Raw genomic sequence first — 27,814 nt, 5'->3', positions numbered from 1 at the left:
TTTAATTAAAATCATTATAGTAATGGCTAAAAGCTTGGACTCAGAAGTCAGACTACCTGGAGTAAAGTCTTGTTTCTACTATTTTATTATATGTGTAACACTCGCTTTGTCTGTTTTCTCATGTGTGAAATGGGACTAATAATAGAACATAAGTAAAGCACTTAGAACAGCAACTGGTCCATGTTAAAAGCTCAAGTGCTAGATATTAACTCTGAAAACTTTTCAAATGGCTTCTTTATAATTCTGTTCTGTTTTCTGATTATAAATAAAACAAGACTTACTTAACAAAACAGTATAAGAATTCTACTTTTAATTAGTCAGACTAAGTTATAAAACCATCAGTAAAATAAGTTCTATTTATTCTAGTATCTTTGCTTGAGTGTGGGCAAAGATAAAAAGAAATATATTGTCCTTTTATACAGAGAAGACATTTAAAATGCGGGAACTTAGCTAGAAGGAAATCGAAAGGGAAAGGAGACAACAAATGCAGGGAAAAGAAATACTGTGAGATTTGATAAGTCCACAGTAATTCAAGAAAAATTAGAAGATGTATCTCAAACGTACCTAGTACTTTGTACTACTCTGAAATTTTTAGAATTGCTCATAATTAGTGAGAAATTTTCTACACATTTTCTAAGAGAACTGTGTCTTATTAATGTAGTTCAGTATTATGCTAACTGAATAAAGCATGTTCCTTTCACACACACACCCCACCCATACCCAATTAAGTTCTTTATTTTGGCAATGGTTTTATATATATATTCCAAATTGATTTTGACATTGGGAGATAACTGGTAACATTTATAAGAAATTTATTTAGCATATAGAAAGAACAGATTTAGAACAATCACTTAATCTCAGTAAGAATTTTTAAGATTCTATCTTTCTAATAACTTAATACACTTTTACCTCTGATCTTTTCTGTAAATGCAGAGAAGTTTTAAAATTTACTTAAATCTTTATACTACTACCACAGGGATTTTACCTTACAGATATTCTTAAAGGAAAGACAATAAAATATAAGTCGTTTATGAATAGCTATTTTAAGATATTAAAATTTTGACAGTCTAATCTTATATTATTAAATAAATTTACCATTTATTTTTCTAAAGCCTGTTTATTCTTGGTACTTGAAAGAACTAGGATAAATCTATCCAACATTGTTTTGGGGTCTTTGCTTGGGGCTTGTTGAATTCCTTAGATTGTTGGTTTTATAGTTTTCACCAAATTTGGAAAATTTTGGCTATAATTTCCTCAAATATTGTTTTTCTGCTCCTTGTACAACCACCCACCTAACCTGTGACAGATATGCTGTGTGAGTGGGAAATAAACATTTGTTGTTCTAACAAAAAATTCAGAAGATTCTGGTGTGGTCTGTTGCCACAGCATAACTTCTAACCCGAATGATGTATTGATACTTTCTGACCTATGATGGTTCAGGCAGGGCGGGGAACTATTTCCCTTCCTCCTGGTAGAGAAGGCTACCATCTCTTTGAACTTTACGTAGGCTTTCTCACCTCTATCAATTTAATTACAACACCATAACTTTTTCTTGACTCTCCTAGAACTCAGTCTGAATTGATTATGAAATTTACTTCTGGAAGATCCACTAGTTAGCTCTATTGCTAGTCTAAAAAATCCATCTTTAACATTTAATTCCAATTTGAGTTCTCTTAAAATATTACTATTAATTTCAAGAATAAACTTTTATCCCCAAATGATTCTATACAGAGAAGCAAAGAAATGGCAGGATGTCAAGCTGTTGAATTATACTACCTATTTCTTCATTTTATCTAGGCAGTAATCATTTAAAAATGTTCCCAATAACACCCCCTCCCACTAAGAAACTGGTTTGTTCCCCAAGATTCTTTATTTGAATGTCATAAATATGTATTCTTGGGAGTACTGTAAAGAAAACTGCCTCAGAGTAGTCCAGCTCTAAAGTTGTTTGCCAAGTCTCACTTCTTAATGGAAATGCAAATGGAGATAAAAAAGGAATAAAATGCTAGGTTTATGGATCTAATGTAAGGAATAATCAGCACAAAACTATAACCACATTCTGTTCTCTCCTTGACACAATGAGAAGAGAGGATCAGAAAAACCCTTCCGATAACGTTTTAGGGAGAATCAATAAAGTGATCCTGTGATTGATACTCATTAGACGGAATGTCCTCATGTTCTATATGTAAATGTCTGGTAATTATATATGACTTGTATAAAACTAATGATGTAAACTATACTACTTTTATTTATTATCCTGCTAAACACTAATATGACTTTTGGAAATATAAACTCATATATACTTCCTTACCTGGGATTGGAACAAGGTACTCTTTGAGTGTTCACATTATCACATAAGGGTTCTCCTCCATGGTAGATACCTGTTCGAACATAGATCTAAGGAAAATAAAAAGTTATGTGTATACACGTACAAATATATATATATATATGTATATATACACATGCACACATACATACTAGACCAGACCAATATTAAACATTATCAAAACAATGTAACTGATATGAATGAGAGAATCAACTAAAGTTTCTGTTCAGATGTAGCTTCTCTGTTCTCTTTTTCTTCACATGTATAGTAAACTAATACTGATGCAGATTCTTCACCAAAATGTACTGCTGCCTTCAGGCGGACATTACACTATTAAAAATCAAGATAGGCCCACAATCCCTTTAGGGCAGGTATGTAATTCAGAGTTTTTCATATTTTAGAAAGATAAATTGGTACATATACTAAATATTACTTAGTACCCTTAGCAGTTAAAGCAGCACTCCGTAAAGAAATTAATATTTCTGCAATAAAACATTTGGATATTTACACTAAGTGGGATAAATAAAGACTGTAAAAAACCTCGCTTCAGGTTAGGTCAGGTTTTCCTGCCAAATGAATTCTGTAAAAGTTTGGTTTTAAGAGCTTAGAATTATGGGTATTAGAATTATTAGAATTAGGGATATTAGAATTACAGAAAATGATTATAAGCTGAGGTAGATGTTTTCTAGCCAGCTGAAAACATACTGCAGGTCAACAGATTATTATATACTTCAATAAAAAAGATTTATATAAAATAATTTATAGAATAATAAACATCAACACTTGACCTTACCTTGTCAATGTCTCGAATATTTACATTCACATAGGTTGCACAAAGAATTTTTATTCTTGAGTGCACTATTTATAACCCAAAGGGATTTTGTAGATGTTTCTCCATTCATATATGGTGTAGCTGTGGAGATGCGTCTGGAATAAGATGGCATTGTAAAACAGTCCATTGGCAGTTGAGAGTAGAGGCTTTCTTTAGCCATCAGCATCAAATTGGGCATCCTCCCAAGCATTATACAGCTTCTTATATACTGTAAGAGATTAAGGTGGGAGGAGAGAAGGCATTTCTTGTAAGGTTTTTCATTTTAAAGGCAACATATAAGAGTACTATGAGAATTTACATACTAATCTGCAAAGGTAATTAAAAAATCAAACATTATAGACACATTTCTTAGCAGTTGCTATATTTATAACATTTAAAAAACTAACATTTGGGAGTTAGGTTTTAGCACAGATAAACCAAACACATCTTGGAATATAAATTGTATAAAAGAAAAGAAAAACAAAGGTCAGCTTTTTAGACTGTAGTTCTACCTTTAACTGGAAGGAAAAAGAAAGAAAAAAAGGAATTAAAAATAAGGATAAGAAGATACTCATTATGAAAACACTAGATATTAGAATTACAGAAAAGGACTATAAGCTGAGGTAGATGTTTTCTAGCCAACTGAAAACATACGGCAGGTGCTTGTTAAAGGAAAAGCAACATCATTTAGGAAGCCTCTGCCATTCAATCTATTAAGTCATACTGATGTCAAATCCAAGAGCTGCTGCCCACTTGTTCTTCAGTCCCAACATTTCTTGAGAAATATTTGTTTTGTTAAAAAAAAAAAACAGAACAAAAAACCCCAAAAGCCACAAAGAGAGGAGACTAATAAAATTATGGAATATGTTTTAAAAAATATTAAAATGCATTGGTTTGAACTCTGAAATGGTAGTTAGGATAGATTTTCAAGCAATTGTACACATATTACAAAAACCTATTTTCTTACCCATAAGCCCTACTATACTGTAAGCAACCTAAAAGCCAGAACCATGTCTTGCTTGGTATTGTAAATCAGCACTTGACATATGCTTGGTACAAATACAGTTGCTTCTTATAGGTATTTATTTAATGAATAGAAATAGAGAGTAGGGAAGCATTTATAGTACACCTTAATTAACTATAGATCATGGATTTTTTGAAATGTTTATTTTAATTCCTTCTAGTGCCACTGCTTGGGAGGGGATAAAAATCATTAAATACCCCATATTTGGGGATTAGTATAACTGCCAACTTTTTTTTTTTTTGACAAAGAACACATTTACCTTATTGCTTACACTGCCTATTCAAATGAACACAACAAACCCTTTTTAAAAAAAGTAAGGCACATGAAAAGCCTTTTGGGCAAGTTCCATGTTATTTAAAATTCCTATTGGCTATAAAAGTATTTCCACTATAGAACTGGACCTATCCAGAAAAGCACACGATGCATTTTTTGCATGTGGAATACCTGAAGCATTATTATATCTTACCTCATGGCACAATTAAACAGTCACCAAATCAAATGTTTGTATCTGAATAATGATATAACTATTGTTACAACTGTAAAACATTAATCAGCTTACCCATATATGTAGTCAGGTCCCCAAATATTAATTATATAAAATCTAAAAGAACAGCATCTGTCGTCTCAAATTCATCAGTCTCTCAAATTAAATATAGTGTAAAAAATAAACTTATTAAACTATTTACTAATATTAATTATTTAATTTTGGGAATTCCCTGGCAGTCCAGCGGTTAGGACTTGGCACTTTCACCGCAGGAGTGTGGGTTCAGTCCCTGATGGGGGAACTAAGATCCCGTAAGCTGTGCAGCACAGCCAAAAATATTTGTTTTTAATTTTCAAAAACTATGTCCTAAATACAGATACCAGTTCCCAATGTGATTACCTTTTAAATTTAAAAGTAAGATCTTTGAAACTTGTTACTCACCTTATACTGACTCAGAGGATATTTTTCTAGGAAGTATTCGTCACATCCACACACTTTTAAAATATACTTGCCCTGATATTCTAAAACACAGAGTTTTAGTTGTTCAGATGATAGCAACATACTTCGAGTTTTCTTCCTGATTGCTTCAGCAATTACTTGTTCTGGCACACAGTCATGGTTGATTTTCAGAGTATACTTCTGCTTGTCATTATTTGGAGAAACTATTACCCAAATCACCACTATTATTTGCCCTATAATAGGAAAATAATATTAGATGCAGTCACCACATATATTTCATTTTTCAAGAGACAAATTTCCAAAAGTATGCACTAACCATAATGACTTATAATCAACCTTAATTAAATACAGGTAAATATCAGGTAGAACGACCAAATCTTCAAATCTGATAGGGCTGCCAAACCATGCCCAAACCTCATGTTTTAAGGCAAGCACACAAAACTGTGACTACTGTGTGTCTCAATTACCTGAGACCAAGCTAATTTCCATTCTAAACTACATGACATACTTCACAGATACAACCCCTGTGAAGAGTGACTCATGATGGCATCAAAGGTTCAATAGTACCTTAAGTAGAAGAGTTTCTGGGAACTGTGGGCAAGAATCATGGAGATTTAAAGAAAGATGCTGAATCAGAATGAGAGAAAAGATGGGGGAGGAAGGGGAAAAAAATAAATTTTCTATTTTTTTTCCTTTTAAGAAGAATAATTAAGCTTTAAGCTGGGGGACCAAAAAAAAAATAATGAAAATGAAAAGATTAAAACTATGTTAGAGTGGTGTAGGTATCCAGAGTAAAATTCTTTCAAACTTTCTGTATGTTGGAAATATTTCATAAATAGTGGGGAAAAATAAAAAGAGCACTCCATTTAAAAAAGTATGCTAAAGTAGAAATGAATTTTTTAAAAATTTTCTTTATTTTCTTTATTTATTTTTGGCTGCGTTGGGTCTTTGCTTTGTGCGCAGGCTTTCTCTAGTTGCGGCGAGTGGGGGCCACTCTTCATTGCGGTGCGCGGGCCTCTCACTGCAGTGGCCCCTCTCATGGAGCACAGACTCCAGGCACACAGGCTTCAGCACTTGCAGCCCGTGGGGCTCAGCAGTTGTGGCCTGTGGGCTCCAGAGCGCAGGCTCAGCAGTTGTGGCACGTGGGCCCAGCCACTCTGCAGCATGTGGGATCTTCCCGGACCAGGGCTTGAACCCGTGTCCCCTGCATTGGCAGGCGGATTCTCAACCACTGCACCACCAAGGAAGCCCAGAAATGAACTTTTAATGAAGACCTTATGTTATATAAGCATTAAACTACTTTGAAAAATATGTCTAAAATAGTAATAAGATGTCTTAATTTATTCTACTGAGAGAATATTATATTTAATAGTGTATTAAGTTAACCTATTCTATAACTTTCAATTAAAAACTTCACTTTGTTATTCTGAAAAATACAAATATTTATCTGACACAATGATATTTTCATTTCTAAAACAATTAGTTTATATATTCTCATGTACACTTAATTCTAGAAATTGATATATTGTCAAAAGTCGACTTATATATTATCACTCACTATGATCAGAGTTAAATACTGCATCTAACATTAAGATTAGGAAATTTACTTTTTCTTTGCATATAGTAAGAATGTGTGACGTTTCCCCAAAATTTCATAAAATATTTCTATTTATACTTATTTTTATTTGTAAAAAGATAATCAGCTATAATTCTGTAACAGTGAATTTCAAACTCAATGCTTTTTTTTCTTTCAGTTTTATTCTGAGATAAACAATTCACCAAGGGATCAGCACCATATGCACACATTCATTCAATCAATCACTACTTACTGTACACAAGTTGTGTACCTGAAAAAAAAGACAACCCTCAGAATGGGAGAAAATATTTGCAAATGAATCAACGGACAAAGGATTAATCTCCAAAATATACAAACAGCTCATGTAGCTCAATATCAAAAAAGCAAACAACCCAATCTAAAAATGGGTGGAAGACCTAAATAGACATTTCACCAAAGAAGACACATAGATGGCCAAGAGGCACATGAAAAGATGCTCAACATCACTAATTATTAGAGAAATGCAAATCAAAACTACAATGAGGTATCACCTCACACCAGTTAGAATGGGTATCATCAGAAAATCAACAAACAATAAATGCTGGAGAGGGTGCAGAGAAAAGGGATCCTCTTGCACTGTTGATACAGCTACTATGGAGAACAGTATGGAGGTTCCTTAAAAAACTAACCCAGCAATCCCACTACTGGGCATATACCCAGAGAAAACAATAATTCAAAAAGACACACGTGCCCCAATATTCATAGCAGCACTATTTACAATAGCCAGGTCATGGAAGCAACCTAAATGTCCATCGACAGACGAATGGATAAAGAAGATGTGGTATATATATACAATGGAATATTACTCAGCCATAAAAAGGAATGAAATTGGGTCATTTGTAGAGGCCTGGATGGACCTAGAGACTGTCATACAGGGTGAAGTAAGTCAGAAAGAGAAAAACAAATATTGTATATTAATGCATATATGCAGAATCAAGAAAAATGGTACCGAAGAACCAGTTTGCAAGGCAGAAATAGAGACACAGATGTAGAGAACAAATGTATGGATGCCAAGGGGGGAAAGTGGGGGATGAGGGTGGGATGAACTGGGAGATTGGGATTGACATATATACACTAATATGTATAAAATAGGTAACTAATAAGATCCTGCTGTATAGCACAGGGAACTCCACTTCGCTGTACAGCACAAACTAACACAACATTGTAAAACAACTATACCCCAATAAAAAATAAATAAGTAAATAAATTCAATTATAAAGAAAATACATCACACAAAGTATTACATATTTCATGAGGACACACACAAATAAAATAATTCAAGATTAAAAAAAAAAAAGTTGTGTACTTGGCACTCAGCTATATCTTGTCAGTAAAGCATTCCCTGCCTTCAAGAAGCTTATCATCTAGCTAGGATAAAAAGACTACAGGGATTCCCTGGTGGCGCAGTGGTTGAGAGTCCGCCTGCCCAAGCAGGGGACATGGGTTCGTGCCCTGGTCCGGGAGGATCCCACATGCTGCGGAGCGGCTGGGCCCCCCCCAAAAAAAGATTGTACAAAGATATACGCACAGATAAAAGTTTTCACTACAGTGACCAATTATGGTAGATTTACAATTTTCTTACCTTTATCCAATTTATTATATATGTGCTTTGGCAGTTCTGGTGAAGATTCTACATTTGGAGGATAGACGTACATTGCTCTACTATGCGGTGAATTGAGATCCCTAAGATCCACAGCTTCTTTACAAACATTGAGAATATTTCTTCGGAAGTCCTGTACTTCTGGATCTTTAACCATATCGAATTCACACACTGGCATGCCAATAGCAAAACCTTAAGAAAAATTATATAGAGAATATAACATTCTGTTAAACACACAGTAAGACCATGTTTATTGTAAATAGGGAACTTGGTAGATATGGAAGATCACAATAAAGAAGTTTCTCTTTGTTAATAAAATTTTTGATGAATACATATAGTAAGAATTAACAAGATCGCAAATACTTTTAATATATAAAACATCTGTTCGGCAATTTGGAGCAAAGGTAGCAAACATTATTCATATCAATTATTTTTTAAAAGACAAAACAAAACTGGGATATAACAAATATAAATCATCCCTACAAATGATACTTCTTAAAGAAAACTTTACAGAATAATACCAAGGTGTTAAAAACAGTTCCTCAGCCTAACAGTCAAAAAAACTTTAGATGTGTAATGATTTTTATTTTGAAATCTATTTATTTAAGATTACAAAGGTAATTAACCAGTTCAGACAAAATATTTTACTAATGAGAAAATAGTTAAGCTTCATAGTTATTTGCATTTGGAATAGAATGACAAGGCCATTTCAAAATTTTATCATACCAATTTCTCGATTGAGGATCTTTTCTTCACGGTTGCCTACTGGTTCAATTACTTTTAAAAAGGGTTGAAAAAGCCGAAGGTCACAAAGTCGTCTTGTTTCATCAAAAAATTCTTCCCTTTCTGCTTCTTGGGTAACACTTACGAAAATGTAAGAAGATTCATCTTGAAGAAGTTGATGGAGAGGGTATTTTCTTGCTTCTTTAAATAGTTCATGCTTTATAGTTATTAATGTAGCCTCACGGAGGCATTCTAAAGTCACTATCATCCCATTTGGTAGTAAACATTCTACTAGGATTCTTGGGGGCATCAAGTGGATGCCCCACAGTTCACCTGATGATGGTCTTGGAGGCATTGTTCTGATCCTTTACAAGTTTTACATATAAAAGTACTTTAAGGAATTAGATGCGTGGCTGTCCCAAAGCAGAAATCTAAACCAAAGAAAGAAAACATGTTAAACATGTTAAACATGTTAAAAGAGAAACAACCATTAAAGAATACATTTATGGTATTACTAAATGCAAAAATTCATTTTCTGTGGTTTGAAATGATTAGGGTAAGTAATTACAATTCATCTTAGATTGTTGCTCCTAATTAGGCTAGAAGAACTGATTCCAAAGCAGAAATTAGAAAAAAAATCACTTGTATTTAATAAATTCATTCAATAACAAAAGTTTTATTTGAATGGACTTTTAAAGTCAGTTCTTAACAAGACAGAGCTGGGGCTATGGAGAGAATAAATAGTAAGTTGCCCTCATTTATTTTAGATGTCAACAACCTTAGGGGTTCCTTTGGAAGATACTGTCAAAACCCACAAAACAAAATTTTATTTCTTGCTGTTTATATTTTCTTTTATTCAGTAAGCTAAACTGTAAAGATATAAGAAAAAATAAGGTCTGAGATATTAAGAAATAAAAGAAGAAATAAAAGTTAAGCAAGAGGAATGAATCAAAAAAGAGCCCAGATAGCTTACGCATTCAATTACTCTATCAGGCACTGTAGACAATAGCTATAAATGACACTTTGTTTATTCACCAAAAATGTATTGATGTTGTCCCCAGGACCACGTTAGGTGCTGGGAATATGATGATAAGTAATACAGGCATGGCCCTTGCCCTCACAAGACAAAGTCAAGGGTGTGAAGGTTATGTGTATATGGGTGTGGGGTAATAAATTCACAGGTACAAAACAGAAAAAAATGTTCTCATGAAGTGCCAGGTGCTATAAAAGCACATAAAGTGGTCACCTAACTTAATGGAAGTTGGAGTGGGAAAGTTTTCCATAGGAGGTAACATATAAACTAAATTCTTTAGGGATAAGCTGGAGCTGAACAAACACAGTGAGAAAGAGGTGAGGAGCACGATATATCTAATCCAGAAACCTATCTCTGACTCCTTTATGTCATGCTCGCCAACAGCTAATCCATCAACCAATTCTGTTAATTCTATATCCTGAATCTCTTAATACCTTGGGTCGGGCCACTACTATTTCTTGTCTGGACCACTGCAAAGGCCTAAATGGTCTTACTACATCTACATTTGCCCCCTACAATCCATTTTTCTCCTCACAGCCAGTGCAACCTAGAGAGAACAATAGAACCTATTTTGATCAGACATTTCTGCTGTACCCATTCTCAGTTGCAAACAAGTGTTTATGGTATGCTTCAGAGTTATAACATATGAAGGAGGTGAGGAGTGGAAATAGGAGAAATTTCAAGCCCTCTCCCTACCTCTGGAAATACAGAAATCAATTGAAAGACAATAAGGAATAAAAAATTACTTTTTAATACCTGAAAATATTTTCTTCAAATTTATAAAAGGGACTCACTGAAGTTATAGGATTTAAAATATAATTATCCTATTTTCTATACTTTTAAAAGAAAATTCATTGGCTAGCAAAAAGACCAGATGGATCAATCTGAGTGCATAATTATAAACTGACTTAAGCTAAGCTTTTTAAAAACATACAAAAAAATTTGAAGAATGCAAGGGAAAATGCCAAATGACTACTTTTAAATGATGATCTGCCTGCACAAAAAAGTTCAAACAGAAACAAAACCAAACCACAAACCACACTAAAACAGCAGCTGTGTTTATAGTTTTCTTTGTTGAATGGCACTAACTGATCTGTGTTATGGAATCATGCGGGCAACTATTTTATATATAATAAATAACAACCCCCAGAGTCCCATATGTTTCCTAAGAATTAGCAAAAGAGAAGTCTAGTACAACAGGAGATCACTGATTCTAATCCTTATTCTACTATAGTATATTTATGGGCAATTAACAACTAGTAAATACTCAAGACATGCCCTTCTCATTAAGAGAATAAATGCAATCACAGCTATAAAACACTTGGCGATCCTGGAAGGCAGGCACTGGTCGACACTCTGGTAGTACTATACAGAAGAGAGAGGAAGCTAACTTTATTTGTCTTCTTCTGCCAGGCCTTATTCTGTTCAAACCATTACCTCAGAGCTCACAAGAACAGAAGTGTAGAAGAGGCAAATGGAGCTAACACTTAGTATTTAGTATGCATCTTGCACTTATGCAGGCAATAACCCTTTTGGTGTAGGTAATAACCATTTTACATATGAGAAAACCGAAGGTCAGAAAAGTAAAGTTATTCGCCACCAGTAAATGTTAGATATGGATTTTGAGTCCAGGTCTAGATGATTTCAAAGTGTACGTTATGACCCTGCTGCTATTTGGGCTTCAGTTATGGCAGGAATATGCACTGGTGGTAAATAAGAGAATGGGCTCTGAAGTTACACTGGATTCACATTCTGTCTGCCTTAGTTAATAGTTGTATGGCCTTGAACAGTTTAATTCATCTCACGGCACCTAATATCACTCCCCACCCCTGCCGCCCACTGCCCCAATTTGTTATGTTGGGATAATGGCATATACTTCATCAGACTGTGGTATTAGATGAGGTAACATGTGAAAAACATGTAGGCAAAGAGACTGGCACACTGTAAGCACTCAAAAATGTTAAATATTATTAATAAACCTGTTAAGTATACCCATATTATCTTTTCAAGCTATTATGAACTATTCAGGACTAGCATCAGTTAGGGATGGGAAAAAGGGGCTTGGGTTCTTTTACAGAGGGAAGCAAGTAAATAAGGAGCTTCAGCTTCATAAAGCAGCACCAGTGTCAAGTGCTGAAACTTGAAGGTAGCACTGGTATTGCAAGGCTCACAGATGAGTTTAGAATGTGGCTCAGATGCTGGTACTTTTGCAGCTGCTTCTAGTTCCCCAAACTCCTAGTATCCCCATTTAATTGGTACAGCTATTTATGGCTTAGGTGTGAGGAATCCTCCTTTTTGGAGAAATACTTGCTTGTGCCAGGTTCTAGGTTAAATAGTATGAAAACAATGGTAAATAGATGCTTTCTCTTTGGTTGTTTAGTTTACTGGGGAAAGACAAGACACAGGAACAACTTTAACAATGGAAAATTGTTATAAGACAGAATATGCACTTTGGAAAAGTCACAGGAAATCTCCAACTGCCTGAGGAGGCTAGGGAAGGCATCACAGAGGTAAAGTCTGAGTATTACAGATTAGTAGGGATTTTGCAGAGAAGAGGTGGCTTGGACATGGGAGAGCTAGATGAGGAGGGTGTTTTAGATTGCCACAAGAATATGTGTGCAAAGTCACAGACCATGAAAGAATGCACCTTTTACCAGCAATACAAGCTGTTTTTATTACTTGAGTATGAAGTGCATGAGAATAGGTAGGATATGTGATAAAGAAGGAGGGGTGAGAGGTAGGCAGGGGCCAGAAAGGTGAGCAGACTCCATTTTAAGGAGTTTGAATTTTATATAGTACACTCTAAGTAAAACGGACTCTCTGAAGTATTTTGAACACAAGAATGGCATGACATTTTTTTCATGATTTTTAAATTCAGATTTCTTAAGAAAATTGTTTTTAAATATAGGATATAACCAAATAAACATTAAACCAAGGTGTAAAAACTTAATTTTCTCAATTTCCCCAATTTGGAGGAAAATCCCTAAAGTTAAGAAATCAGAGTACGTAATGTTTTAAATAAATGGCCTTTACACTACAGAAAAAATTAAATGTTGATAAAGAAGGTGGAATTATCCAAACTTATGGGCATAACCTATTTACAAAGAAAAACTTATTTGAAAAGCAGTAGAGGGGGATAAATCACTCTAAGATTAATATTTAAAATATGAATCTATGCAATTTGGAGGTCTGAGGTGACAAAAATGTATTTGCTAAAAAGAAAACACTTTAAGAGTCAAGGAACTACTCTATTGGGCTTTGGAGTTCAGAATGCCAGGACTAAATAGTCACATACTGACAAATCGCAATTATTCAGAACTGTTAGGAAATAAATTGGTTTTGCTTATCCTAATTTTTAAAATTTAATTTTATTTATTTATTTTTGGCTGTGTTGGGTCTTCGTTTCTGTGCGTGGACTTTCTGTAGTTGCGGCAAGCAGGGGCCACCCTTCATCGCGGTGCGCAGGCCTCTCACTGTCGCGGCCTCTCTTGTTGCAGAGCACAAGCTCCAGACGCACAGGCTCAGCAGTTGTGGCTCACGGGCCTAGTTGCTCCGCGGCACGTGGGATCCTCCCAGACCAGGACTCGAACCCGTGTCCCCTGCATTGGCAGGCAGATTCTCAACCACTGCGCCACCAGGGAAGCCCTATCCTAATTTTTAAATATATCTCATAATGAGTTATTTCAACTGGGGCAGTTCTGTTTTCCTAAAAGAGTATATATAAATATATTTCACAACTTACCCTTTTCTTGATGAATTACAGTCCTCATTATAAAATGAACTACTGTGCTATATGAAAATACAAGATAGCAAAGCTTTTCAGTATTACTAAGGAGTCTGAGGGTATTTCTGACCCTAAAACCAACTGGAGATTGATTTAAAAACACTCTCATCCCCTGGTTTTCTAGCAGTCAATGGTCACTTCTCAGCTGTGGCCAGACTGCCTTATGAGAGTAGCCTCCTGTTCTTCTGTTATTCATTTCTACTCAGCATCCACATTTGACCATCGTTTTCTAACAGTCTATTAGCTAAAGGCCAACAGACCAAATGATGATATGAGAACCTCTACTTTATGAGGTTAGAACAAAACATGTAACAGATAACTTGCTGATCAGGGACTTCTGTTTACTTCCTTGTTCTGGTATTAAAATTACTGTTAAAAATTACTGTGCTTGGGCTTCCCTGGTGGCGCAGTGGTTGAGAGTCTGCCTGCCAATGCAGGGGACATGGGTTCAAGCCCTGGTCTGGGAAGATCCCACGTGCCACGGAGCAGCTGGGCCCGTGAGCTACAAATACTGAGCTCTGCGCGTCTGGAGCCTGTGCTCCGCAGCAAGAGAGGCCGCGACAGTGAGAGGCCCGCGCACCGCGATGAGGAGTGGCCCCCGCTTGCCACAACTAGAGAAAGCCCTCGCACAGAAACAAAGACCCAACACAGCCAAAAATAAATAAATGAATAAATAAATTTATAAAAAAAAAAAAAAAAACATTACTTTAAAAAAAAAAAAAAAAAAAATTACTGTGCTTGGGCAGGAGGCACTGAAAGTCTTTTTTGTTCTTAGAAGGCCTGAACCTGCATTTATGTCTTGGTAGGGGTTGGGTCTGTCTGCATTAGCAGTCCATGCGGGATGGATGATACTGCTCAGCAGGAGTAAACACACCTTTAAGAAATGAACAGTAGAAAATAGTCTCAGACTCTCCACTGTCCCTTGACTTTTAGGCTTCTTACTTCAATGGGCAATTCAGTATTTTGAATACTTCGTGTGCACTTTCAGCCCAAAAAGACAATGACATTTTGACAATTTGTTTTTAACTCCTAAATTGAAAGCCTTTCTCCATTTATATTAAAATGTTATTTCCAGATTTCATCATTTAAGGCAAGGGTTGTCAAACTATGGCCCACAGGCCAAATCCAATTCACCACCTGCTTTTGTAAATAAAGTTTAATTGGAACACAGCGAATAAACCGTGTTTACGTATTGTCAACGATGCTTTTGCACTACAACAGTAGAGTTGAGCAGGTGCTACAGAGACCATGTGGCCTGCAAAACCTAAAATATTTACTATCTGGCTTTTTACAGAAAAAGTTTGCTACCTCTGAAAAGGTATCAGAATTACTTGATAGCAACTGGAGAATTTTCTAAATGCACGATGGCTAATAAGTCATCCCAACCCTATCTTTACAACCACAACCCTATACTTTCAATCTAAGTACTTTGAAAACAAAAACAAAGACATTAATTTTAAGCCAGTGAAGTTAAAATCTTGAAATGCTAAAGTATCTCATAAGTCACTTAAATATTTTCAGTGTTAGGAGCTCACTAACTGATGTAGAAGTTTTTGTGAAGCACTTCTAAAGTTATTCCTAAAGGTTGTTATTCCTAAACTTCTTTATTCCAACAGTTCTGCCTTCTCTATCTCTTCACATATTGACAGAGATTAGAATTTTCCCTAGGTCTTTTAATCCCAATTCCTTTAACCATAATTCAGGTGAGACAGTTTGTTGTCATCTTCTTTGCCATCACTGGATGTGTTCTTTTGCTAATAATATTCATCTCAAAATGCAGCAACCAAAATCTAGTACAATACTCTAGAGTCAATATCACCAAAGCAGAGTACAGAAAACTATTAGTTGACTGTGGATTATGAGTCTCTATAAACACTGGCTAAGACAGCAGAGACCTTTTCTAACTTGATTACTTTAAAATATACATAAAGCATATCTTATATATTTTTAATTCAGATTTTAATTTCAGAAGTATATTATGTTTAAAATAGTTATTTGTTTCTAAAATATATTACATCTGCATCAGAAAGTCATTAAAAATAAGAAAGCTATTTTTAAGTGTACACTTGCAAATTTAGGGGATATCTATACGGACTCGATTGCAGCTTAATCACCCCAAACAGCCACAATTTGCTAAAATAAGCACCTTGTATTTTCTAGATATATATGTCCCAAAATATAGAAGCTGCATAAATGTTGAATGACCAAAGGTTTTACAAACATCATTTTTTTATTTAACTGATACATTTAGCAAATGTTATCTGATTTCACTGACACATTTACAAATGTGTATCTATTTAGACATATGTTGACAAGATATTTTCTACCCTCATTCTCAGATAGGTCAACAGGAAAACATTAAAGTAGTTTTGTGGCTAACTCAGTTGCCACTGTTGCATCTCAGCTGCATCTATTTGCTCATTAACTAGAAAATAAACTTTTCTGTTTTTTTAAAAAATTACAAATGAACATTTAGTTTATTTAGAACAAGAGAACAAAAACTTGCCTCTACACTTACTACAGAAATAACATGATTTAAATCTCAGTAATTCCATGGTTTGATTAATCTCTTTAATATTTCCAGAGTTAATTACTTCCTTTCTTAATGTTACCCAGCCTCTTATGTATTTCTATAGCTGTACCTTAATACATTATTATTATATTATCTACATCCATGTTTGACTTCCTGATAGACTGTGAACTTTTCCAGGATAGGGTCTTTATTTGGGTCACTATAATCCTACAGCATAAATGAGTAAGTAGGAAAACTAATATGTTGAAATTATCCCAGGGAAAATGTAATAAGGCCCTGAACAAAAGAGTGGTAGCAACAGTAATAAGCAACAAAAGAGATAGACGAAGATACCTTGTAAAGGAAAATCAAAAGCACTGAGAGATCAATTGGATTTAAGGGATAAGAAACCATTTTAAACAAATTTCACTGCAGTGGTTATGCATGGGAAGCAAGTGTCTTTCAGTACAATTATTCTGAGCCCCAGTTAGGGCCTCTAAAATTCTCTTCCTTTAAGAGTCACTGAGCTGTTGTTGGAGTGAGTCCAAACAGACAGCTGTAATATACAGGAGCTCTGGAAGGATGCGTATTATCCATTTCTTTCAAAGTGCTGTCCTTCACTAACCTTTACAAGCAGATCATGAGAAAACAGATTTAACTCATTCTTTTAGTGATTCAGACAGACTTTAACAACTTCGGGTTGGAAAATCAAGTTCTCATGACCAGGATATAGAAAATTTTAATTCCTTTAGAAGGTGATGCAATTCATTTTCACCATTAAATTTGTAGTGCTATAAAAAAGGTGTTATGAAAATACATTTCAGAGATTTAATTAATGCATTATATAACATAAGTGTTCCCTAACATGAGGTCCATAGATGGGCTTAGGAAGGGTCTTGCTAATGGATTTTTAAAATAATGACAATTAAGGTCTAGGTCAGCAATGTTTATACTGATGGGTTTTTTAAAAAAATAAATTTATTTATTTTTGGCTGCATTGGGTTTTCGTTGCTGCACGCAGGCTTTCTCTAGTTGCAGAGAGCAGGGGTACTCTTTGTTGCGGTGCATGGGCTTCTCATTGCGGTGGCTTCTCTTGTTGCAGAGCATGGGCTTTAGGCATGCGGGCTTCAGTAGTTGTGGGACGCAGCCTCAGTAATTGTGGCTCTTGGGCTCAGTAGTTGTGGCACGAGGGCTCAGCAGTTGTGGCTCGTGGGCTTTAGAGTTCAGACTCAGTAGTTGTGGCACACGGGCTTAGCTGATCCGCGGCATGTGGGATCCTCCCGGACCAGGGCTCAAACCCGTGTCCCCTGCATTGGCAGGTAGATTCTTAACCACTGCACCACCAGGGAAGTCCCTCTACTAACAGATTTTTGATTATCAATAAATGTGAACAAATGTGTAGCAGAATCAAATGTGGTAAACAGGGACTTCCTTAGTGGTCCAACAGTTAAGAATCCACCTTCCAATGCAGGGGACACGGGTTCAATCCCTGGTCGGGGAACTAAGATCTCACATGCCATGGGGCAACTAAGTCTGTGCTGCAACTACTGAGCCCGTGCACTCTAGAGCCTGTGCGCCACAACTAGAAGAGAAGCCTGAGCGCCGCAACGAAGAGCCCATGTGCCACAACTAAGACCCGCCGCAGCCAAGTAAATAAATTAATAAAAAAGCACTTAACTAAAAAAAATGTGGTAAACAAACATAAGTCATTAATAAGATGAAATACAGATTAATAAATATTTGATCTTAGATTATTAAATTATAATTTTAATTTTCATATTTTATATAGATACATAAAGAAAACATACCAAATCTCAAAATATAGTCACTAATTTCCCCAGTTTGAGCTTATAAAAATTCAAATTTTACTGTGTGATAGGATAAATTAAAATTTCTTAAAATTTAAGCTCAAAGGGGCCTAAATATTAATAGAGGTGAAAATTGGGAGGATAGGATTATGAAGTAAATATAGTTAAACAATGTGGAAAACACAATAAGAGATATTTCATAGTAGCACACAATTTAATAGGACAAATGATTCCACACTGACACAGTTTTCCAGAAAATATTTTTCTCATCTTTGTGAGGGAGTCAAGACAGATTATCACAGCTTCATGTAAAACAGGCAGCAGGCAGTCAGAAGTAAACTGTAAATCAGGTAACTCTAGAATTCCCATTCACTTAATGAATAATACTTCAAATAAAAAATACATTAATAGTTTGCCTTGTTTTTCTATTTGTAGAAAAGAGTAGTAAATTCCAATTCTTTGATTCCTCTTTATTAATCAGGCCACCTTGTGACTAATAGCAAGCATTGGTAACACAGGTGGACACGGTTAAGGGTGCCTCCTTCTGCCCAAAGAAACGAACAAAGCTAACCATTCCATAAAGAGAATCTAACCAGGTGACTTAAGCTTTAACATCTTAACACCTGTAACAAACAAATAACCAAGGAACCTGAAAACGTTTTAGAAACCTCTACGTTTTTTCAATTATGGTATTATTCAGTATTTAGTAGCATATATGAAAACAGTCTTATTTTAATGGCAGAGCAGAAATGGTCTAACCTGAGGGTTTTGCTTTGGTTCAGATCACTGCTCACTCCATCACCCTCAGCTCTGCTGACCCTACGAAGAACTCTGCAATTATTAAGACTTCCCCAGGAGAGGAAATTTCAGTCAGTTTCTTTATTTGCACAAAGTGAAAAAAAAGTTACTACCTCATAGTGATGTTATAAGAATTAAATGAGATAATACATGTAAAAAAATCCTTAGTATAGTGCTTGGAGCATAAAAATTCAATAAAAGTTCCCTCTCTCTTATCTACTGGATCAATGCTATCTAGATCCATGTGTCCAGAAAGGGACACAACTTTATTGTTTCAGGCCTATTGTAAGGAGATGAAAGATATTTGTTTTAATGATTAAAAAAAATTTTTTGATGCGGAATATTTTATTGATATATTTGATATCTGTACAGATGTCTCTGTCCCCATCTTTGTATTTGTCTCTGTATTCTCACTGAAACATGAAATTCCTAAAGGATGAGGCCTGTTTAACTCAGTCCGTACATTTTCAGCAGAGCATAAACATCAAATGGTCATCTAACATATTTCAATAATGATAAAACACAAGAGACACAAGACAAAAGCAGCTGGAAATACAAAAATTCTTATTTTAGAATTATGCTATACATAATTTGTAAAATCTACTTCTTTAAGTTTACACATGAGATTCTACTGGTTTTTCTCATTTAAAGAAAAAGGAGGAAAATTGCAATGAATAATAGAAATAAAAATTCAAAGTCATGGTAACAAGTAATTTTGGCTCTTTGGACTGAAAAAAAATAATGACCAGTGAGGGAAAGCAAGAAGTAAAGGGGAATGAAATAGACCATACTACCGACTTTCTCTTCATGTTAAAATAAATGCCTTTTAATCATATCTGGATTGACTGGAAATAAGCAGTGATGTTCGATGATCTTTGGGGCTAAAAACCAACAACATAGCTCATGTACATTTAGTAAGATACTATTTAGTTCACAGAAGCGATACTTAAAGAAAATTTGGTATAATGTAAAGGGTAATTTTTTAATGAGAAAAAAGATACTTTCCTTGAAAAATGGTTACAAAGTAGTATCTTTTATATACAGAGAGAAACAACTCTATATTTACGTTTAGCAGCTGTATTTACATTTAAGAGTCAAGAGTATACTTCAACACAACAGTGAAAACAGAAGCTTAATTATGCACCTGATTGCCTCCATGAAAATTTAACCAATGTGAGATCAATGAAGAGAACAGCCCAGTAAGGAAGCATGGCCTACTACAAAGAAATGCAAAATATGGAGCAGTTCTTGAAATGTTACTCCAGTTTCCTGCTAAGCAAAAATTTTAGCTCCCATGGAAGATGAAGAGAAAAGGTCCTGAAATCTTAATCTCTTAGAAGTCAAAGTTTATAACCAAACTTATTACTGATGATAACCAAAAAATAGGCCTCACAGTCCTTTCTAATTCCCCTTTACAAATGAGACTCATGTCCCATATATTTCAGAAAGAAAGTCTATTTATTACTATTTATTACTTGGAGTTATATAGATGATGCTAACTACACACTGTTCCTTTCTTGATTGATGGGTTCATTTAAAAAAGTATAAAAGGGATCTACTTTCCAACTTAAAGTCAGTATCAAAATTAATTCTCCCTCTTTTTCTTTCAAAAGTCTGGGGCTTCACAAAACATAACTTCACTCTTTTTTACGCTAATGAAGCTAACACCTATCAGGGACTTGGATGTACTCCTTTGAAGAGACAAAAGAGTACATCATCCAGGGCCCATCTAGATAAATTCATTAAAGAGTTTAAGAATATCTTCAGTAAACATCTTAATTAAATTAAAACATCTAGAAAAAGGTAACAATAGCAATGTGTCTTCTAGCTCACTTGACTTGATTCTTTTAAAGACCTGTAATAAGCTGAAGGCAAGATGTTTCTGTAAGTCATCAGGAATGAGAACTTCTCTTCCTGAAGTTTACAAATGGCTTTTCCTCTTTTATTTTTGTTTCTTTCTGGTTTAGCATAATGCCCTCATAAGCCTTTCCGTGGCTTTGAATATCTCAACAGTCATCTTTCAAGTTCTCCTGCTACTATGGGTGAGGGCAGATGAACTTTTGGAAAACATTTGCTTCACACTGTTCTTTGTCTTCTCTTTATCAAGAATGAACAGCTACCTTATTTCCTTATGTCAGAGGATGAAGACATAATTTGGTCACTATTGGGACTTCTAGTCAATTACTATTCCTTCTGGTGGTACCTCTCAAGTGTCTAGATGTATTGAAACTTGTCTGCACCCCACTGATTAACCTTATGGTCTTTCCTGACAATGATGAAAAGATGAGTCCTGCATAACAAGTCTTAAGCTATCATTATAAACAAAGTGAAACTTGTGTCAGCTACAGATTTCTCAGTAAAATGAGTTGCTCTATCCTCCTTGTACAGAACAAGTAGTTAGAATCCATAGAGAAAGGAAAAAAACACCCTAAATACCAAAACAGTAAATTTTCACTCTAGTTTGATCCAATAAAGTTGGAGCTAGCAACTCTGACTAGGGGTACTAGCAGACATAATATATTCACCTAATTGCATCCAGATATATTTCATAGAAAGTCTCTTTACTTTGGTAGTATTATTTTCATTTTTTACCAACTTAACATTCCAAATTTTATAGATTGTACTATCTGTCACAAGGCCAAACTTATCTAGGAGAGAGAATGAGGGGCCAATCATAAAGCTTCATTATGTTCTACAGTTTCCAATGGATTTCTCTACTTCCTGAGTTTTATGCAGTGTCATTAAACTTAAGCTATGGTGTCTGTAACTATTATTACATACTACCACACACAAATAATGAACAAAGCATATATTTATATATCATTGCTGTAACTGGCTGCTGCAAGGACAATATTTTCAAAATTGAATGACAAGGTCTGGAATGTGCTGCAATGATGATGGTGGTGATTCTGGGAATACTCACAGGCTAAGAAGAAAGTACAACTGGACTCCACCAATTTCCTTTATGGCAGGAAAACAGCCTGCTGGTGAGTCAAATAAAAACATTAACTTAAAAATATGGAGTACTTCTTGAATGTGTGTATCAGCCTTACACAGGGACCATGCTAGTCTTCTGCTGTCATTCTAATTTTAGTATATTTTCTGTGGAAACAGGTACTATCCAATGAACTTTTACTAAAAATACTAGAAGGGTCTTGCCTTTAGCTTCATTCATCCTAAGGCATAGTCCCCAATGGCTGTATTACAAAAGTAAGCATCAGTATAATACAGTGTCATGAAAATATATTTTAGTTTTTAATTTAGATTAGACTGGGGAAATCTGGCCGAAGATGTACTGCATAACCTTGGTTATCATATCAATACATAGGTCCCTGACATTTTTGTCTAGTTATTTATCTGCCCTTGCTATTAACCTTTAGTCCCAATATCACAATCTCACACTTTTCCTTGAACTGGTTACCTTTCTTAGAGGCCATTATAGTAATCTCTTCAAGTATTCTTTCTTTTATGTCATATCTATTGATATATTACTGGCATTCTACGAATAGATACAAAGCATAGAATGCATAGGGCGCTCACATTTTACTTCATTAAATTTCACTTAAGATGATCATATAATGTCTATTTTTAATCTGCTTATTTCACATGCCAAATTTACTGGCCAAAACAAGCAGTTCCTAGTTTTACTGAACTTAATCAAATAAACCTATAGAGAGCTACTTGAAAATACATTCCATTTTCTTCAAACTATACTCTAATAAATGTAAGATATTGTATTATTTGTTCAATGAGTGCCACCCAAGTCTATCTACAGGTAACAATACAGTTCAAGAGGGATGCTACAACACTGGATGAAAGACATGAAATACAGTAGAAACTTGATTTTTAAATTTTGCTTTTTCAATGATAAAGACCAAACAGTAATATTATATTCTGATGTAACTCCTTGCCATCTGCTCCATTTTCTGGCAATAACAGAATACTTTAGTATTATACTAGTAATAGTGAAAAACTCCCCTGCAAGCAATTATTGACCAAATTTAATAGTGATTTATCATACTTCAGTATTTGATATCTGGTAAAAAGGGCTACTTCACTAAAGCAAAATTTGGAGTAATACAGGATAGCTGTCTGGCAAGCAAAGGAATGCAGATCTCCCAGAAGCGCAATCAGAGAGAGGGTAGCTTAACCGCAGCACAAACATCACCTAGTCAAGATGTGAAGAGAAGCAGTCCTACGAATGATAACAACAACAATGTATAGTCATGTAAGCATAGATATTTTTTTAAAAACTCAATTTTTTAGCCAACACAATATGGGTAAGATACTTTAGAATCCATTTAATGATGGAAGAGAAATATTAGTAGATGGGTTTCACTTTGCCTTTTCAAACACTTACTATTCATGTATACTTGATATAGTACAATGTACCAAGTATCTGGGAAATCATGGTTACTATACCTTAACATGAGAGCAATGAGAATGACAAACTGAAATGGGTGTAACTGTGTATAAACAGCAAAATAAGTGATCAGTAAGTAGAATATTTCCATTTTATCCACTGCTGCTTAATATGTCATCAGTTGATCACCTAAGGCATAAAGTTAAATAAATTACCTTATAATTCAATAAGTTAAAGTGCTTCTTTAATATGTATCAACTGACAAAAACTTTAAAACTGGTTACTGAATGTAAGTCATTAAATTATTATCCCAACAGCTGCTTCACACATTATGATTCATTAATTTTGCTGAAATTAAAATAAATGCGTAGAGGGAGCCATAAGAAAGTTTGAAAAACGGAACTTAAAGAGCTAAAATTCTAAACCTTCACTAGGGAGTAGTATCTCAAGAAAGAATGATTGCAAAGATTAAAGTGAAGAGATACAGGACAGTTCCTAGGTTGAAGAGAGACACTGTGGGGGACATTAACAGAGACTTTTGTGTATGTGCTCAATAATGGTTATTACAGGAATGGACACATTGGAGAATCCTGATGTGGTGAAAATTCAGCATGAGAGCTTTTATTACGGCACATAAAGAACACGTTTAAACCTCTATTTCTTAAATTGCAAGATTAAGGTTAAACTAAAACTGGAACATAAACTTTTAACTTATCTAGTCAATACTAATAATCTCTATTATTTGATAGTTGCTTTATGGTCTATGTGATTATAATTTGATACTCTCATACCAATTTTCAGTGATATAAGAAAAGAATGCCCAGAAGAAAATAAAGTATCTCCACTGTAACTACTGGAAGTCAGAAATTTACCTTCTGTCACAAAGTCTTTAAAACAATGAAGTATTTTTTTTAAAAAAGATAAAAGTATGTTCTATTTTTATAGCATAATCAACAAAATCATGATAACTAGCTTATTAGTTTTTATCTTTAATCGACTTTTACATCTCTAGGAATCAGCTAATTAAAGCCTGTGCTTGGTTCCTTTGTTACAAGTGGCCTTACAATACTAGTGTTCTTACTCATCACTAGTCTACTCACAATAGTATCATTAACACTAAGATCCAAATAACAGTGCTGTATTTATGACTGCACTTTAGTTTCCACAAAAGCAAAACTCTGAGAAGAGCATGAGTCATTATCCCCAGGGTAAAAAAAAATGTTTCTTTGGTCAGAATATGAAACTTATTACTGAAACTAGTAATTTAGCCTAGAAATTCATTTTCTGAATAAAAGGAACAGAATGTTTCTTTTCTCTATTAGAACACTCCAAAACTAGCACAGCTGTCCATCTGTCTGCTTTTACTACTCTCCATATCTGCTGTGTGGTGACAGAAAAACAACCTTTACTCTAGCTATTTTCAATACTGTTCTTTTGTTCTTCTGTCCTGTCAGGATGTCATTTTCCCAGGACAAAATACAGACACATACACACATGTGTTCACTCACACATTCTCTACTTTTCTCTCGCTATTTGAGCATCTATTACAAAGTCACTACAATACAGTATACATAGAGAACATGCTAAAAGTGGATATTTCTACAATGGTAAATGTCAAAAAGTTCTCAGGTTCATATGTTATATCTCATGTTAAAATACCTTCAAAATTAAAAAATTAAAATTACAAAGGTAAGAAACTATTAATATTATAAATGATTTAAAGTTTTTCCCCAAAGTTTCCTCAATAAAAAGTCAAAATAATCTTTCTGTGGTATTTTTCTGGACTCCTTTAATTGTTTCTTTTGTTGGTACCTCTTACTCTGCTTATTACTCAAATGTGGGGATTTTTCATGACATCACCACTCTCTCAATCTCCAAGGTTAGAACCTTTGGAATTCTCAACTCCTCTTGCATGACGTCACTTCCATCCACTAAACTGCCTTCAAATTCATCTTTTTTTTTTGGCCATCTTCTCTATCACTATTAGGCCTTAAAGAGTTCTCACATGGAACAATGACTTGGTTATAATTCAACGAGCATTCATTAAGCAATTGCTTTCTATAAGATGAAATGAAAAGGATTTCTGACAGGTACAGAGGGCACAGCAGGTTAAGTGGGCAGTATAAACTGCCCAGTATAAGGCAAAAAGCCCTGGAAACATACACTATTTAATTTTTCCCCTTCCCAATTCATTATCCACAGTGTCACTAGAAGTGGCTACCTAAAACACACATCTAATTATACCATTACTCAATTAAAATAATATGATGAATCTCTAGTATCTACAAAACATAGCTCAAACTCAAAGCCTCATGAACCATTACAATGGTCTGCCTTTACTCTCCCCCTCCTGACCCACACTCCAAACTCTAATCCTACTGGATCAATCTTTTCTCTTCAGTCTTCTTTGCATTTGTAAATAGGGTCCATGATCTTTCTTCAATCTCCATTCCTATTCATTGCCATTTCAATCATTCTTTAAATTCAACCCAAATGCCTTCCCTCTAGTCCCTCACAGTCTCATTAAACTTGACTTTCAATTCCAGATGAACTTTAAAATCATTTTGTTAAGTTCAAAAACAGCTCAAAGCAAAACCTGGTCATATTTTGATTAAGAACACCTGATTTATGCTGAGATAGAACTGACATGTTTACAAAATAATCTTCCTATTCAAGTATGTATTTCCACATCTATTTTTCAATGTTCCTCAGTAGTTATTTTTAAATTGAATTATAATTAACATACGATGAACTGCTTATATCGTAAATGTTGTTTGATGATTTTTAATAGCTTTTTACACCTGTGTAACCACCACACAAGATACAGAACATTTCTATTACCCCAGAATGTCCCCTCATGCTCTTTTACAGTTAACTTCTCTCTATGCCCCAATCACATTTTGATTTCTGTAATTATAGATTAGTATTTCTGGTTCTTGACTTCATGTAAATCAAATCACACAGTATATATACTCTTTTGTATTTGACTTCTTTTCCTTCATTATTTTTGATATTTATCCATGTTGTTAATGTATCACTAATCAGTTCCTTTAAATCATCAAGTAGCATTCCAAAATATACTACAACTTGTTTATCTGTTCTCCAGTTGTTGGAGCTATTCCCAGTTTTGGCTATGGACGTTCTTACATCAGTTTTTATTGTTTTTGTTTTAGTGGACATATACTTTTATTTCTCTTGGTGAATATTTAGGAGTGAAATGCTGGGTTCTACAGAGTATAGACTGACTGCTTATCCTTAAAAAGTTCTGCTTGCAAAGTTAGCCCTTGGTTAGTGTCTGGGAATTTGGATGTTGGATACTGGGAGGATTTCCACCCCCTAACTGATAAGAGTGGCTCACTGTACCTGAACTGTTCATTGGAAACAATATGGTTTACGTCTAATGCCTGCTTTCCTTCTGAAATTTGGGTATGTGCTGGGCAGAGGGATCAGTCTCTAAAACTATACTTGTGCAGCACTGAATCTCTAACAAGCTTTCCTGATTGGCTACATTTCACATGTTGTCACAACTCCTCGCTGGGGAAATTAAATGTACCTTGCGTGACTATACTGGGAGAGGACCCTTGGAAGCTTGCACCTCGTCTCCCCTGGGTTTCTCCCAACGAACCTTTTCAGTTTGCTGATTGAGCTTTGTATCCTTTGCTGTAATAAATCACAGCAATGAGTATGACTACATGCTGAGTCCTGTGAGTCCTCCTAGCAAACCATCAAACGTGGTTTTAGTAAACTCCTGACACATAAGGTAAATGTTATTTTTAACTTTATAAGAAACTGTCTACCAGTTCTCCAAAGTGGTTGATCATTTTGTATTCCCACCAGCAATAAAAGAGAGTTCCAGCTGCCCTACATCCTCATAACTATTTAGTGGTATCAGTTTTTAATTTTAGCTATTCTACTGGGTAGGTAGTGATAGCTCTACAAATTAAAACACTATTGTTTTAATTTGCATTTACTAATGACTAATGATGTTGAAAATCATTAGTCATTAGTAAATGTTGAAAATCTTTTCATGTGTTATTATTTGTATATCTTCTGTGAAATGTCTATTTGTGTCTTTTACCCATTTTTATTTAGTAGTTGATTTTTTTTTTTTTTTTTTTTGCGGTATGCGGGCCTCTCACTGTTGTGGCCTCTCCTGTTGCGGAGCACAGGCTCTGGACGCATAGGCTCAGCGGCCATGGCTCACGGGCCTAGCCGCTCCGCGGCATGTGGGATCTTCCCAGACTGGGCACGAACCTGTGTCCCCTGCATTGGCAGGTGGACTCTCAACCACTGTGCCACCAGGGAAGCCCCATGTAGTTGATTTTTTTAAATGTTGATTTCAGGTTCTTTATATATTCTGGAAATAAGTTTTTTTGTCACTTGTAAGTACTAAGAATATTTTTTTTGATTCTGTGGCATGTCTACTCATCCTCCTGTTGTCTTTTGATGAGCAAAAAATGTTAACTTTGATAGT

At 34.9% G+C, this 27,814-nt stretch overlaps 1 protein-coding gene and 1 pseudogene across 1 annotated transcript in view; both read right to left on the bottom strand.

Annotated features, from left to right (window-relative positions):
- PIK3CA (phosphatidylinositol-4,5-bisphosphate 3-kinase catalytic subunit alpha) overlaps positions 1 to 27,814 on the bottom strand; it is a 108,206-nt gene that overhangs the window by 26,801 nt on the left and 53,591 nt on the right. Inside the window, 6 exon segments of the mRNA XM_024755104.1 lie at positions 2,312 to 2,397; positions 3,120 to 3,176; positions 3,178 to 3,366; positions 5,087 to 5,337; positions 8,302 to 8,511; positions 9,046 to 9,473. Of these exon segments, the coding sequence (XP_024610872.1) occupies positions 2,312 to 2,397; positions 3,120 to 3,176; positions 3,178 to 3,366; positions 5,087 to 5,337; positions 8,302 to 8,511; positions 9,046 to 9,397 (1,145 nt within the window). The 5' untranslated portion in view covers positions 9,398 to 9,473.
- LOC112406382 (uncharacterized) lies at positions 21,990 to 22,088 on the bottom strand (annotated as a pseudogene).

Source organism: Neophocaena asiaeorientalis, unplaced genomic scaffold (genome assembly GCF_003031525.2).
Source record: "Neophocaena asiaeorientalis asiaeorientalis breed wild unplaced genomic scaffold, Neophocaena_asiaeorientalis_V1.1 scaffold188, whole genome shotgun sequence".
In the NCBI taxonomy this organism is placed as follows: Eukaryota; Metazoa; Chordata; class Mammalia; order Artiodactyla; family Phocoenidae; genus Neophocaena; species Neophocaena asiaeorientalis.
The sequence above is the reverse complement of the archived record's forward strand: the minus strand, read 5'-3'. Positions and strand labels throughout refer to the sequence as shown.